At 37.4% G+C, this 16,107-nt stretch overlaps 1 protein-coding gene across 2 annotated transcripts in view; it reads left to right on the top strand.

Annotated features, from left to right (window-relative positions):
- Positions 1 to 16,107, top strand: part of Galphao (G protein alpha o subunit) — a 39,928-nt gene that overhangs the window by 19,301 nt on the left and 4,520 nt on the right. For both annotated transcript variants that reach the window (XM_069039589.1, XM_069039590.1), the window contains exons 2-6: positions 5,180 to 5,222; positions 11,615 to 11,756; positions 15,430 to 15,590; positions 15,649 to 15,777; positions 15,843 to 15,972. In XM_069039589.1, coding sequence (XP_068895690.1) covers positions 5,180 to 5,222; positions 11,615 to 11,756; positions 15,430 to 15,590; positions 15,649 to 15,777; positions 15,843 to 15,972 — 605 coding nt within the window. The remainder of the gene's footprint in view (positions 1 to 5,179; positions 5,223 to 11,614; positions 11,757 to 15,429; positions 15,591 to 15,648; positions 15,778 to 15,842; positions 15,973 to 16,107) is intronic.

The raw sequence follows: 16,107 nt of genomic DNA, 5'->3' as shown, positions 1-16,107 counted from the left end.
ATCGATAACTGGCGCGCCATCAAAGTGTTTGCACCCAGATATCGAGTGTTGATTCTGTTATACACCTTATCGGTGCTTTCCTAATTTAATTTATGACCCTGACGTCTGATGCATCCCGCGCCCATTACCTGGAAAATTGCAAGCGCAACCGGACAGGACAAAGGACACGGCCGACCGCTCCCGCGGTTTTCCTCCTCGACGGTTTTACGATGTCGAGGCGCGCTACATACAAATAGGACAATTAAAATCATTAACCCGTGATTCATTAGTTCAATTACGGCGTTATTACGGACTTGTTAATACAAAGGCTAACTGTTGATCGAGACACGTTGCCAAATTCAATTATGTCAGTTATTGCACGACAAACCGAGGGGTGCCACCCCTTCCGCACCACCGATGAGTCTGTGACAAACCCCCAACGAAGAGTTTACGATTGATGCTAGAACGTTCACGATGTGCCATTTCACCAGTCCGCGGATCAAGCAAGTCATCAGTGAGTCACAACAGATGCAGAATACGGGATGAGTGTGCGCCAAGTCACGTCCGGCATCCAGGCAGGAGAAGAGAACCTACCGGAAGGTTAAACAATACGTGATAGGAGCGGTTTTAATCTCCTCTGACTAAAAGGAAACGTAAAAGTTATCTGGCAGTTTTTGAGTCATTCGGATTGGCGGTTTGGCGGCGATACACGCCCAACTGGTGGCCGTCCATTATTCACGTCTGCACGATAGGAAGGTATAAAAGTTTCGGCGAGCCCTTTCCAAAGATTAAATGATAATTAGTGTTTCAAATTAAAAAGCGCGGGGCGAAATTAAAAGATAAAAGGCCGTGGATGTAGCCGTAATTAAAATGGTTGAAATTGCTTCGTTTCGTAAATTATCCCCGCCGCCCCCAAAACACCATTCTGAATAGGCGCGCCCACCGCGAACTCTTCAACCCCGTCATGACGGCCTTCGCTGCATGCAAATGCGTTTTAAGATAAAAAAAAAACTGTTTTGTGGTGGGTGGTCCGAGAGGGGTTGTCAGTCGGGGACAGCCGCGGGGAGCAAGATTGGAGTCTTTGATTAGACCACGCGGAGTAATAGAGAAATCCGTTCAGGCGGAGGAACAAGATTGAAGTCTTTGATTAGATCATGCTCTTTCGTATCTGTTATTTTGCCGCGTGTAAGCTTGAAATGTTCTGCAATTGGCAAATTATTTCTGAAACAAGCTAATTTGATTGGGAAGGGTATGCACAAATTTGAAATAAATCATCATCAAATGAAAATGTGTTGCTAAACCTCGATCCGGAAATTCCCAAATTCGGGAATTTACAGCGGTTTAAAAAAAATCGGCGTTAAACTGTAAGTACAAAAAAACGCGTTTTGATCGAGATTATGCTTTGTAAAATGGCCGCCATGACACCTTAAGATGTCCTTCACCGTCAAATGAGAGAGAACCTTCAGTACAGATGTCATTATCTCCCATACGAGAATTAACTCAAAATGTTCTTTTTTATTTTTTGACTTGCGAAAGATGTCAAAAATAAAACGATAAAATCGGATACGTATTTTCAAAATGGCCGTTGACGCAGTTGGCTATGAGCATGCACACCGGTCTTTAGGTTTTGTTACAAAAAACAAAAAAGTAACAAAGAGGCTATAGAAATTTTGCCTTTAACTTTTTAACTGTTTTTCTAAGTTTGAAGTTATAAATAGCGTCAATGTCTAGTGCATTGTTGTCAGTTTTACTAGTTTGCAATAGAATAATACTCCGACATCGCGGGAAATTCAGCAACATGTTATGTTCATTTTGATAGGTCCGCATGTCAGGCACTTTAGTGATGGAAATCAAACAATGTATCCAACCTTAAAAAAATAAATCATGGCCTGCCATTATCATTATGCCATTGTGCCAAAACATGATCTAAAAGAAACGACAAGCAAAGTATAAAAGTGAATACATTTTAGTTTGATTGATGGAAAATTATCAATTCATTCATAGAGAATAACCTGACATATCAATAAAAATCTAAATGAAATGGGGAGAAGTAACAATTGTTTATAATAATAATAATAATTACCAAATTCTCTGATATTGCCAGATGTTTTTTTGGTTAGAAGCGTTATTTATTAAGTTGACGAATGTCGAAAAAGAGGAAATCATACAGCGTTCGTTACAATGTTTTTGACCTTGACGTATTTTTGTCAAAAAATAAAATGACATTTATTTTTTGAGCTACAATTTTTTTAAATTGCTTTTAGTCTTCTACGTTGTCAAACAACCTTGTAGGTAAAATTTCGGCACATTTTAAAAATACACCCTGTATATCATATTTTATAAAACGTACACCAATGCGGTTTCCTTGTTTTAAAGCATATTTCCTATAGGTTACTACGCATTGGCGTACATTTTATAAAACATGATATACAAGGGTGTATTTTTAAATTGTGCCGAAATTTTACCTACAAGGTTGTAGGACAACGTAGAAAACTAAAAGCAATTAAAAAAAATTGTAGCTCAAAAAATAAATGTCATTTTATTTTTTGACATAGGATTTTTTAAATATTTTTTCCGAGTTCTACATGAAGCCAGTAGCTCATGGGTAAAATATCTGCACAACTTTCAAAGTCACCCTGTATACTATACAGAGTGCTCCAAAATTCTCAACAGCTTAATAGTGCGTACTTCGTCATAAAATGTCAAATCTCCTTTTTTGAGATCAAAGCTGCACCTTTTGAACCCCGATATCTTCAAACCTAAAAGATTTATTATTTTTTAACGTCCGTCAAAAAAAGTGCAAGTTTTTTTTTCATTGCGTTCATAAAATATGTGATTTTTGAATCGGTCAAGAAGCGTTAAAAAAAGTGCCATAGCGGTTCATTTTTGCACGCATTTTGCATTAAAAAAGTGCCGTAGCGTGTCATTTTTTAACGCAAAATTTTTCATTCATAATTAGTAGTTTTTTTAACGAGTTCGTATGTAAATTGGGATTTTTTTGGTATGAGTGGGCCAATTTAAAACGCGAGTGAAACGAGCGTTTTAAAGCCCACGGGTTCACATAGGAGAAAATTTTCAAATTTTGAGTGTTGAATAAAATTGTTATCCAAACTTACGGGCGCCAAAAATTTTTTGTATGCAACTCGTTAGTAAAGTATCTTTTTTTTATTCGGCGGATTTGCGCACTCGCTTCGCTCAACCGGCAAATTTTCCTTCTCGTAAAAAAAAGTATTATGTACTTTACTCACTTGTCGCATAAATAACTATTTCTCATAATTTTCTAACATGAGTTGACATTGCTCCATTGAGTAATTCCGCGAATTTTGGGACACCCATCTATGTACTTATATCAAGAAATTACTTAATCGTTTCTTAATTAATTTTTAATTGTCACTTAATTTGTTTGAACAAATTTACCACATTCTGAGGTCAAAATATTAATAAAGGCCAACAGCGAAAAGTTTTACATATGATTAAAAAAAAAATCCCCAGAAAAGATAAAATATCCTACTGAAAAAAATACTTGATCATGATGTTAAAGTGCGGTGTTTTTCCATGTGACAACTCATTGTTTGCACTGTTTGATGAACTTTTGGATTGCTTTCCAAAAATTCGACGAAATTGATCGAACAATTTGATGAATCAAAATCGACAAATTGTAAATAAATCTTGATTAGTTAAATAATTTCGCAGTAGTATTGCGACGACGCACAAACAAAAAATTGTTTTTTCTACAACCGTCAAAAAAACGTGACATTTATGCATCGTTATCAAGTCGCAAAGTGTGTCATTTTCGATAGTGAAAAAATATTTGTCAAAAAGTTATAGTTATATTTTAGCATCCAAGGAAAATTTTACTAAAATTTAAAAATTCAAAAATTTTAAAATGCGGTTGTAGAAAAAATTCGAATGAGTTTGAAGTCTCGACCAAAAACTCATTCTCATGCCCCAATAAAAAACAATCATTTTGCGCACTTAATACAAAAATAACTATTGTGTCTTGTAAATTTAGAACTGTTGTTTAAAATACGAAATTGCCCCACAAAAAAACCCAACAAAAATATTGTTTGTTTAAAATTTACAAACCAAATATTATTTTTGTGCAACATTGTACAATTTATGTCCACAAAACGTATTTTCCATACATTAATGCCGCCACTCGGTTGCCAACCGACAAATCAGATGAGAACATCGTCGAATTTAAACCGCAAAAAATTTGAATTCGCGTTTTACCTGGAAAGACGGCCGCCACAACAGAAAGTCGTTATGATTATTTCGGTTTGAACTTTCGCGTCCAAATAAAAGGGAATTTCTGTTTACACGGTTCGAACATTAGCGGGGGCCATAACAATAAATCCAAAACGCTATGAATCATAACAGGACCAAGATGGCGCGATGCCAGTCGTACTCTATTTATTTCGCATTGATCATTGACCAAGAAAAGAGAAAATAGCTGCCGGATCCATAAATTTCACCGACACATTTCCGCAAGATGTTTTTTTGTCTCACGCTATATATTCGCGATCGGAATGACGACGACGATGTGAAAAACAGCTCTCACGCTGTGAACAAGTACCCCATTCAGGCCTATCAACGGCACCGAGTATCGCCCATTAGTCCACAGCTGAGCCGCATGTGGCACCGACAAAAACTCCTGTTTCGTTTAAAACCAATTAAGAACGAAAAACAAGAGCAAGAATCGTCATTATTCCGTAAAAAGCCTCGATTCCGCGACGCGATCGATGAAAGCTCCGTCGTCGATGCGAGAGCTTTGCTTGGGATTTTTTCTCGTTTTATTTTTACCTGAAGCGGAACCGAGGCTCGGCGGATCCTGGAAGGCGCTCGGAAGCGACTTCCTTATTTCAGCCGCGAATTACATCCTTCGCTTAATGAAACTATTATTAGCCGCTTCGAAAATTGCATTAACGCGCTTGTTTCACTACTGTCATGGTAGCAAATTGATTTGCTACATAACAAGGGGCCCACGCCGACACAGACTAACCGACCCACGTGGAAAATAACTGAAGATTTTCGTCATAATAACAGCAACACGCGTGGGCCAGCGAAAAAAAAATTCACGGCCACCAACAACAAAAAAAAATTGTTAGCATCCCTGGCACGATGTTGGGGTGAAAATTGAGCGGTTGAAATTCCCATTTTAGAAATTGTCCGCAAGGTCTAATTCTGTTCTTTGTTTCAGGCGCCGGAGAGTCAGGCAAAAGCACGATAGTCAAACAAATGAAGTAAGTAGGGGTTGTAATAAGTTTTAGTTTCTGATCCTGGCAGGGGTTGGGGTCGCAGAACAGCACTTAATTTAATACGGCCGTTGCTTTCCCTTTTATTAAAATTGATAACGTGTCAGCCGGGTCCGAGTTGGTAAAATCTTGATCGCATTATCGCTTTGTTGTAGCTCTAGAAATAGAAGAAAATTCTTCGCAAATGAAATTAGTGTCGCAAAATTTATTATCAAATTATTTCCCAAATCTTCTGGAGGAGGGAAAATTGATGTTGGCGGCGTCGCCCGTTTTCCGGGACAACTTCGCCGCAACTTGACGTTTTTCAGGCCCGAGGGTCGCCGCGGTCATTTTTGTTGCACTCCAGAATGAAATCAATTTTCGACCGCGTCAAAGTTGCGTCTCTTATTTATGCGGCGGAAACGAATTTCCAATTACATTACCGATCTGCTCGCGGAGAGATTTGAGAGGAAAACTCAGGTTATGCGCGTTACCGGCGGAAACGCTCCAATCGAAAAATTAACCGAATTCTTCGACTTGATGAAGAATATTTCGAATACCGACGTGTTGTTGATTTGTTTCCGTCGTTATTAACATCATTTCTGGCATTTTTGCGACGACATGACGAAAATGAAACTCGGCTTTGCAAAGGTCAATCACAATTTTAGCGTCGCACGTTGAACCGATTCATTAAGAAAGAAATGCGGAACTTCGCGAAACACGATCCTTCCGAGGGCGTCTCCTAATAATCATGAAGCTAATTCCGCGAGCAGGACGAACTTCTATTGTCCGGTCCGCTCGTGTTGTCTGACATTTTTTAATATTTAACACAAGTGCCGTTTGCACAGTCAACATCGTGTCTATTGATCGTGACTCGATTCGTGAAAATTTAAAACTACTGTCTGTAGCAACAACCTCGCCACACTTAAAATCCCAGAAAACTTCCCCGGGACGTACGGTGGCCGGCAAAAAAAAGTTAGCCATCATTGAAATGTCATTAACGCATTAATTACACATCATTTGGATTTTGACGTAACAGAAAAGTGATGGCTAGTTTTTATTGCCGGCCGTTGTACGAATAATTGGCAGGGAAATTGTTCAGTCGGCAATTTCTAGTGCATTCATCGAAGTGTAAGACTATTAAGGCTTGAAAATATAAATTCTTGAAAATGATGTACCAAATTTAATTTTATCATTACTGCATCGCTGGTTTTTTCTTGGAAACGAGTAATACGTGAAAATTGTTACTACGTTTTTAATATAAAACGTCTAACACATTCGTAAATTTAATTTAGCAGCGTTGATACTCGTAGCAAAGAATAAAAATTGACGAAAAAAATTTAAGTTGGTTGCAAAAAAATCCCTAAAACAGGCAGAATAAAATTGATATACCCGGAACGTTATAGATGTGGATTGGGGACTTGTCGTTAAGTTGGCACTACCAGCTAAAGTAACTAGACGCGCATATACGGTATTTCTAATTTATGACAGATCTCACTAATGCACGGTTCAATGATAAGTTTTAAGCGACGTTAAATTTGACAATCCACATCTAAAACGTTTTTACTAAGTATACATTTTTGTAGTGTGAAAACTTTTTACATTTAATGACATTTACAAACATTATTTGTACAAAGGTTAGGGTTAGAATGACGTCGATTTACAGCCAGCGCACAAAAAAACAAAAATCGTTACTGTTTGTTTAACTAGAATGTGCAAAACAAACAAGAGTAATAACACGTATTTAATTAGTAGAATCATTTACAAACAACAACAAAAAAACTTTTAATTGAAATTATTTTTATTCGGTTGGCAACACATTCACGATTTTACGTTGGTACCCTTGACTATCAGATTCAATGACATGACAGTTTAAAAGTCAAAATAAATCAAATTGTCATTATTTATTTCTAGAATCTTAACCTAGAAAGCGAATCACTAAATTTGTCTCAATTATTAAAAGTCCCCCGGTACTTTTTCATAGCCCTGTTTTTTTCTATCACCAAATGTAAACGCAAAGGCACAGAAGCAATTAAGTCTCTGCAGTATTCAAATGTTTCAAGCATACCGTTCACCCTTATTACATTTATAAGTTCGTGCCTATTTTGCGGTCCCATACGTTTTCAATAGGGTTAATGTTTGGGCTTCTGGAGGGCCATGGTAACACGTTAATAATATTTGCTCTTAGCCAGTTCTGTGCAAGGACCGATGTATTGAACAATTATCACGTTGGAAAGTAAAGTCGAAAGACTTCAGTTACCGACGACAGCATAACTTCCTCGAGGATCCTTGCACGAAGTGTTCCAAAATGAATGTAGTATCGTAGTAGGTTTTGACAATTTGACTATTTTGAATTTTGACGCATACTAGAAAAATGATACCAACCATCAAGAACCATCATCATGTCATTGTTCAATAAGTTGTTGAAGAATTTCTTCCATATAGCGCTGTGCATTTATTATACATATTTTGAAAAAATATTGGTCTAATTGATGTTCGCCGTGAAACAGCTATCCAAACACCAATTTTTATTGGATGGAGGATATTTTCAGAAAAACGTGCTCCAAATTCTAAAACATTTTACCTTTGAAAAAATTAAATTAAACAAAAAACCAGTTCGAATATGTACTAGGAACACAAACTGAAAATGCCAATTTTTTTTGGTTAATTTTCACGAAATGAAAATTACCTTCTGGAATTTCAGTGAGTTTTAGTTTTAACATTTTGAAAGCAAACTAAGACGACGAAAACAGACAAGGAATGATAGAAATGATATTTGACACTTGCTGTGGCTAGCGGCTTGGAGGTCATGTTTGGTCTAGCGTAGTGCGGGATCTTATCGTCGAAAAGTGGCAAACTATTTTTACGATCCAAGCACCCTACGATACAACAATCATTTTGGAACCCTTTATACCGTGCGATCAACAATTATTTAGATAAAAGGCGGCTATGACTTTTTAACGCAAAAATGGTTTTTACTTCAGAACAAAGAAGATTCATCATTGGATCGTAATAGTGTTTTCAAGAACAGAGAATGGACATACAGTTAATTTCAAAATTATAGAGTACACCTCAAAAATCAAGAAGTCGATTTAGTACAGTTTTTTTCACATGTAAAGATGCCTTTTTGCAACTTGAACGTCATATTTTTTATATAAGTTAGGTAAGTTTGACAACATAAAACGCTGCTGATATTTTAGAACACCATAATATTGTCTGTTTTATCCTTTTCACGGTGCTCTTCGCTATGTTATAATACTGGGCTACCCTCTGGATCGACCATCCTTCTTCTAATTTGGAAAAAATGAGCACTTTCGCATTTTCGGTTAGATTAGGCATTTTGTTTGTCAAAATTAACATTGATCATTAACAAAAGATGTAAGTGTATTTTACACTGTCGAAAATTAGGTGTTCTCTATAATTTTGAAATTAACTGTACATTGATTGCTGTTGTCTGTTGGCCGAGTTTCGGTAAAAATTTCCAAATTTTAATTGAAACAGGTATATGCAACCAAAAATACTTCCGTGCATCCAGAGCATCGGATTGTCTAGATTCGGACACACGTTCCAAATTCCAAAGACTTCTTTGATCTAAAAAATTGTTGATCGCACGGTATATATTTTGCTTCGAGTCCTTCCTCTGGGTGAGAAGGGTTTTCTAGCCGCGTAAAATGGTTGCCTAATTCTGATCCAGCAATGAGGAAGCGAGTCTCATTAATTGCTTTTGCGGCAGTATTAATTGGATTTTGTCGCAAAAAGTCAATCTTGATCTTCGTCTGTCGCCTTTGATCGACCAGAACCTGCTTTTGGTTTAATTCTTCTCTCAGATTCCCATTTTTTTTAAATTCATTTTCTATTTTATTTCCCTGTAGATTTCAAGGTAGGCGGCTATTCTGGGCCTATCTACTTCGTTCAATGATGCAAATGTGACTCTTCCCGAGCAGAGCGAAATCGTTAACGTCCACGCTGTATTCGCCCGCGCCGGTCAAACTTTCATCTGTGATTGCTTCATAGAAAGTTCGTGATTGTCGTTACGGCACTAGTCGTTAATTATTTTCTTTGTGTACATGTCGATTAGAATGATTAGACCATTTCGTGTGATATCATAACCCGAGCCAGTGTGGACTTTTTAACTGTATTGATCGAGTGCGCGGAACCTGTCCTATCCCAGACTTACGTCGCTAGTTACGCCCCACACGAAAGTGTGTCTGTGGGCAATTTTCGCAGAAAATTCCCGTTTGAACGGTGGGAGAACACACGACCACCCTCCACACGCAACAACTGGTTTGTTGCCTTAGCACGACACTTTGACCAATTTACCACTGAAAAAAATTCAATCTTTACCAGTCCTGGCCCCGTTTACAGACTGGTCCGAATGACACACTCTCTCCAAATTTGTTTGTCCTTTTAATCACTCTTCGTGCGTGTGTCGCTTCCACTTCATCATTTGCTGTCGCGGAAACTTTCAGCAGTCGAGTGAACTATTTCTGTGACGGCCCAAATGAACTAACCCCTTCGGTGTTATCGCGCGACATATGTTCCCTAATCCTCAATCTGGAACGGGTCTTTTCTCTGGAGTGCGGTCCACTTCAGTTCTGGTACGCCAAAAACTGGAAGCTGTTCTGCCCCTCGTTTCGCGTTCGTCGTGGACATTCTATTTCGCCGATTGCAATTTCAAATTTCGTGGATACCTCACTTTATCGACGAACGGCTTCGAGAGTGCCAAAACCTGCCCATCCCCCTCGTGACCGTGCCATGTCGCCTAATCGCAGATCAATACAGATTACACAATGTTTGCATTAATTTATTTGCGTAATGCTAAATTTATTATAACGATTTTTGGCCTCTAATACACCACATGTCGTCGTTACAGTTTCCTGTGATCAGAACCCGATATAGACTCTTTATTTATTTTGCAATAAAATCGGTTTGTTTTTTAATCCAGATACAAAGTAATAGACATTCCCCGACATATGTTCAATTATATGGTTCGACAGCGTTCTTGAAATTATTTTCGTTTCTGTTCGAACACGAAAACTCGCGAGGAAAATTATTTCCCAAACTATCGCCCCTTCGATGCTCTTTGCTGCGGTGTACTTTGCGCGAGCACCTCGTTATTTGCAATTTACGTTTGTAATCAAGTGATAAAAGAGCCATTATTGGGCTTGATGCGAGTTTTAAGTCTCGTCTTAGTCGGTTTCGGCGACTTGTTATTTTTATGTGGAACGGCTTGTGTGTTTTCTAACGGCTTTTCTCGTATAATGGGAAATTTCATTTTAATTCCGCCTTTATGCGACCAGCAGACTCGTAAATGAAAACATCGCTCGCGCTGTTCAAAAGAATAAAAACAGCTTCTGTCCGGAACGGCTGCAAATGAGGACGACGGATGCAGAAACGTAAAAATTGTGCAGTTTTTTCTTCCCAACGCAATAAATCCACGAATAACTTTGTTTATCTGAAGCAGTGATAGTGAGGAGCGCCGAATGGGTTAAAAAGCGACAAAGGTCGCTACAGTTTGTTTACCCTGAAAAGATCAATCAAATTCCCAGTATGATGGACGGCACTAATGGAGGCAAACAATAGTGACCTTTGTTGTGTTTATTAAAAGTCACACAAATGTTTGTAAATCTACAGATAATTATTATTTCATTAACAACCAAGTTTTGTTCTCATTTCACAATACATATTTTAAATATCACTGACAATGTTGCCAACGTAAAATTATATTTTCTTAAGTTGTCAATTATAAATGTCAGCTGAAAATGACATTTGACCTACTCCTTTAATTAAAAATTGAAATCATTTGTATTTTTGAGTCACTGTTCACGAAAAGTGATTCAATTTAGCTCAACAGCTCATCGGGTGAGCCTTTACGTTTATTTCCAATCAAAATTTTATCGGTCATCTGATATTAAGAAGTAAAAAAAATCCCTTTTACCATTTTCTTACGTAGGTAAAGTCATTCTGATAGGATATCCGACGTCGGATTTCCTTTGGTTATAAATATTAACAGCGGTTTCATTTTTAACCAAAATTGGCACACTCGCATTAGAGATCCTATCTACAGTGTGCTCTACCATCACGACCGCTACAAATTTAATTGATTTTAAACATGCAATGGCGTCACGAGAAATAAAATAAAAATAAAGTATGTTTTATTATCAGTGTTTTGACGAGCCCCTCTGGCAGCCTACCCCGAGGCAATAAAAATAAAATTCCACCGCCGCCGCTGCAACTTTGACGTTTATTCTTACCTCCACTTGAAAATTTTTTAAACGAGATAATCCCTTGAAGTGACTTGGTTGATCGATTCTGGTCTTCCGCTTGTAATTATTAACCGATTGGTTGTCACGTTGCACGTTTTCTCTTCGCCTCCGACTGATGGTCCTCTTCTGTTCCAGAATCATCCACGAGAGTGGGTTCACCAGCGAAGATTTCAAACAGTACCGACCGGTAGTGTATAGCAACACTATTCAATCCCTTGTGGCCATCCTGCGGGCCATGCCAAACCTCGGAATTAGCTACGGCAACAACGAGCGAGAGGTCAGTCCAAGCCTGCCGGAGCCCACGACTCCGCCGAATTTTCCCGGACGATTTAAGATTACCGGGAACGCGGAATCGGAGAATTTTCACCGTCATGTAAAAAAATTCCGGGCTATTTCGAGCGTAAAATATTGTAAAGTTTAAATTAAAAGTGCGTTCTCGCCGCTGAAATAATAAATAATTGACTTAAAATAAGCCCGATATATTCGAAGAAACAAATATTTATGTTATTAATGTTCGAGTGTTGAATATGCCCGGAACTGGGTGCCACAAGGCTGGTTCAACCCTTGCGGACGGGTTATTATTAAAAGTTGAAAAAGTGGGGCACAACTTTTGCCGAAGGAAGTGGCCGTTGTTTGCGACCTATCGATTGTGATACGGCCTGTTTAATCCAGGATGGCGAGTTCATAGACTAGAACTAGAGTAATAGTGTAGACCGTGTGTTTACTATCCCGACGAGCAACACCGTATTTTTAACCGCGACGGGCACGACTCCCAACAGGTTTTTTCTTTGCCACAAAAATTACACAAAATTGCACGACCAATCAAAATTTCAACAGATGAAACGAAACAAAGGAAATCAAGTCGACTGAATAGGCAAACATGAAAGAAATTGTGTACACCGAGACGATTCTTTTTTATTATTAATACCCGTGTTATAATGTCTTGTGAATAATGATATTATTGGAGGGGTTGTTTGACAGATAGTAATTACATATATTAGAGATCGTCAGAGACTTTGATTTGGTACGCGTAATGAAGGGGCGATAACTAACTAGCAATACGATTATCTTAATTTGGAGTCATTTTCTACATATTACTGTTGCAATAAGAACTCAGAATAACAAATAAAAACCTGTTACTACTTGTTAAATATTTGAAGATTTGATATATGGCAAGTAAATTGTTAAATATTTTCTCATTTAAACAAACATAAAGTTGTAAATTCCTTCGATGGTCGAAAGTTCAAACGCAAATGAATAGATACATGAATTATTGCCTTATTACTTTGTTTATTTTTTATTATCAATTACCAATAAACCAACGAAATTCTTTAGCTCTTATCATGCAGTTCTGCTTATTTTTTCCTAGTTTTTATTAAACGTAATGAGTTGAGAATATGTTGTCCTGATGTAAACTTTCCTGACTCTTACAGTGGTATCTAGTAAATTTTAGTATGGCTATTGTGCTAGCCCTGAAAATTCAAATTTAAGTTGACAGTACGGCCATTTATAGTAATTTTAGAGTTCTTTGGTTTACATTTCAATTGTCAAAAAAACGTCAAGGTCATCGTTTACTATTCTTAATTTTTAAATTTTGGAATAAAAACAATGTCATTTTTAAGTGTTAGAGAACGTGAGACAATTGGTTGTTATTATCACTGTCAAAATTTATATTTAGATAGGTACTTTTTTGTAATTACATAAATCTAAATGTCGATGTGTAGGATGCTCATGGCCTGCTGCCTGCTGCTCAACAACCATTTTGAATTGTAATATACAGGGTGTTATGGAAGACCGCGTCATAAATTTAATCACCAATAGAACTCGTTAAAAAATAAACATTTTACATATACAGCTGGTTGCAAAAAAAACGGGAACTGTCAGAATAAAATTGACACATTTTTGCAATTTTTCCATAGTGTGAAACCTTCTTACGGGAGATAGGTTAGATTTAACGTCAAAATTCAATCACATTTTTAAAAATCACTTGATAGGTATTGTCAAGTAGACAATTAATTGACAAATCGACAAAACCAAATTTACATCAGGAAAATTTTCATTTCCCGATTTTTTTGAAACCAGCTGTACATACATATATTTATCTTTTTTTAATGGAATATTTATTTTTACATTTTTCTAACCCCTGATTTAACACTTCGCTCATGGAATAATCATCAGTTGAAACGAAAGAGTGAGTGAAAATGTTTTTGTGCGGGAAAAACTTTACAGTTTTTTGAAGAAAGAACGATCTAAATTCTAAAACTAACAGTTTTTACTGTCTCATTCGAGTATTTTAACCACGTAATTCTTTTTTCGTGCTTCGTTATCAATGGATGTGTAAACACATGAGCGGATATGAATTTTAGGGTTCAAATTAATTTTAACTATGTTTAGAAGAATTTGCGGAAACAGTGATAAATAAAAAATGTTTATTTTAACCAGTCCTATTGGTGGTTAAATTTATTACGTGGACTTACCATAACACCCGGTATGTATCCCTTGTTCATTTATAACTAAAGGACCACAGAACAAATTTTGATGCGGTCTTCACCAATTGTTAGGGTATTTATTTAACTAAAGTTTTAATGCACAAACTGTCCACCACTTTGCAAGGGGGTGGTAACAAAAAGGATTAAGTAAATCAATAGCTATTAATATAACGAGAATATTATGGGATTATTATTATTATTATTACAAGAAATTATAAAAAACACCGCATATGTGTTTTTTATAATTTCTTGTATTTGGGATTTATAATATGCGAGGACGTTGCCAGGTGACGAGGCGATTAGCCGAGTCACCTGCACTACGTCCGAGCGTTGTTTAAATCCCATACTATTCGAGTTATATTTCAAGCTTTATCGTATCATTGTATCTAACGTATTATGAGCGCGTAACATTATTATGACAAACTAACGTATTATAAGTAACTAAGGAAGCTGAGTTATTCGAATACATATTATGGACTTCATAATTATCATAAATGTGTAACATAAAGTGATCATAATCGTTAATGATACGATAAAGAATTTCTGTAACACGAGCAGTCGCACAAACGTATTTACAAGCATTCCAAAATAGTTTTTTTTTAAATCTCAAGTTATGACAGGTAATAACGGCAAGCAATTAATTTTTGCATGTGTGAGAGTTACTACAATTACATTTACAAGCATTTGCATTTTATGTCAAAAAATACTTCCAATTTCACGATTTCATTTAAGGTTTCTGACATTTAATGGACTTTGATAGCGTGGTAAGTTGGGCATATTTTTTTAACAAAGAAATCGGTCAGGAGATTCCAAGTGATCTTTTGAAAACTGCAGCAGCCAGTATTTTATAAAACATTAGTTTAGAATTAATTTCAATGTTATAATTAATTTATTTTAAAACTAAGCGACCTGATTCGTCTCAGCGAACCTTTGTTTGAAGAGTAGCTGGCACCCATTTTATTAGAAAACTTGAACCTTAAAAGTTATTTCAGAACACGTAAATGAACTGGGTCTTGCGCTAACGCAACAGTGACCCAAACTAAATTAAAAAGAGTGTGACAACTTATAGTGCTTGTAAAGAAAATAACCATCGGCGGAGTTGCGTTTGGCCTATCGGAGGAATTTGTTATTGCTTTACAAAACAGTCGAACATTGCTGAAAAAAATTGGTTCGGACGAAGAACCATGTGGATTTGAATTTTCTGTTCTGGTCACCAACCATTTTGTGGTTCTTCATTCTCTCCAAAAATGTCTCGATTAACGAGTCAATAAATCGTGTCACTTTCGCAGTGCGAGAACGCCGTTTTTTTTATTTCCTCGTCGCGAGACAACCTCGTTCGTTTTTCGACCACGTAGTGCAAGTTCATTCACCGTGACCGAAAAACGAGATCCTCGGATTTCCGCGACCTTGTTACCTGTTGCTCTACCTGGCCAACTTTAAATCAACACATTTTTCCGGCAGATCGATGGCAAAATGGTTTTCGACGTTATCCAAAGGATGGAAGATACCGAACCGTTTTCCGAAGAACTCCTGGCCGCGATGAAGCGGTTGTGGGCCGACTCAGGGGTTCTAGAATGTTTCGGTCGTTCCAACGAATACCAACTGAACGATTCCGCCAAATAGTGAGTACCAATCTAGATTCGTTGCGCCACATTCCACTAATCTACCCTCACGTTTCAGTTTCTTGGATGACTTGGACCGATTAGGTGCCAAAGAATATCAACCCACCGAGCAAGACATCCTCCGTACGAGAGTCAAAACGACGGGGATCGTTGAAGTGCATTTCTCATTTAAAAATCTCAATTTCAAGTGAGTAGTCGCGGAGTCGCTCGAAGAGGTACGCCAATAACGGATCGATTGATCGTTCGTTTCAGATTGTTCGACGTGGGCGGTCAAAGGTCGGAAAGGAAGAAGTGGATCCACTGTTTCGAGGACGTGACGGCAATTATTTTCTGTGTAGCGATGAGCGAGTATGATCAAGTACTGCACGAGGACGAAACGACAGTAAGTAGGCGATTTTCAAAAAGTAACGACTCTCCTAATGCCCTAATGGAAATCGCCTCTCTTTAACGACCACACACTACCGATAGGTACCTCTATAAATAGAGCCCACCCTCTATCTAACGGCACCGAGCGCCG

The sequence above is a fragment of the Tenebrio molitor genome, chromosome 2, assembly GCF_963966145.1.
Source record: "Tenebrio molitor chromosome 2, icTenMoli1.1, whole genome shotgun sequence".
In the NCBI taxonomy this organism is placed as follows: domain Eukaryota; kingdom Metazoa; phylum Arthropoda; class Insecta; order Coleoptera; family Tenebrionidae; genus Tenebrio; species Tenebrio molitor.
Note: the sequence above shows the minus strand (reverse complement) of the source record. Positions and strands in the feature narration are given on the sequence as shown.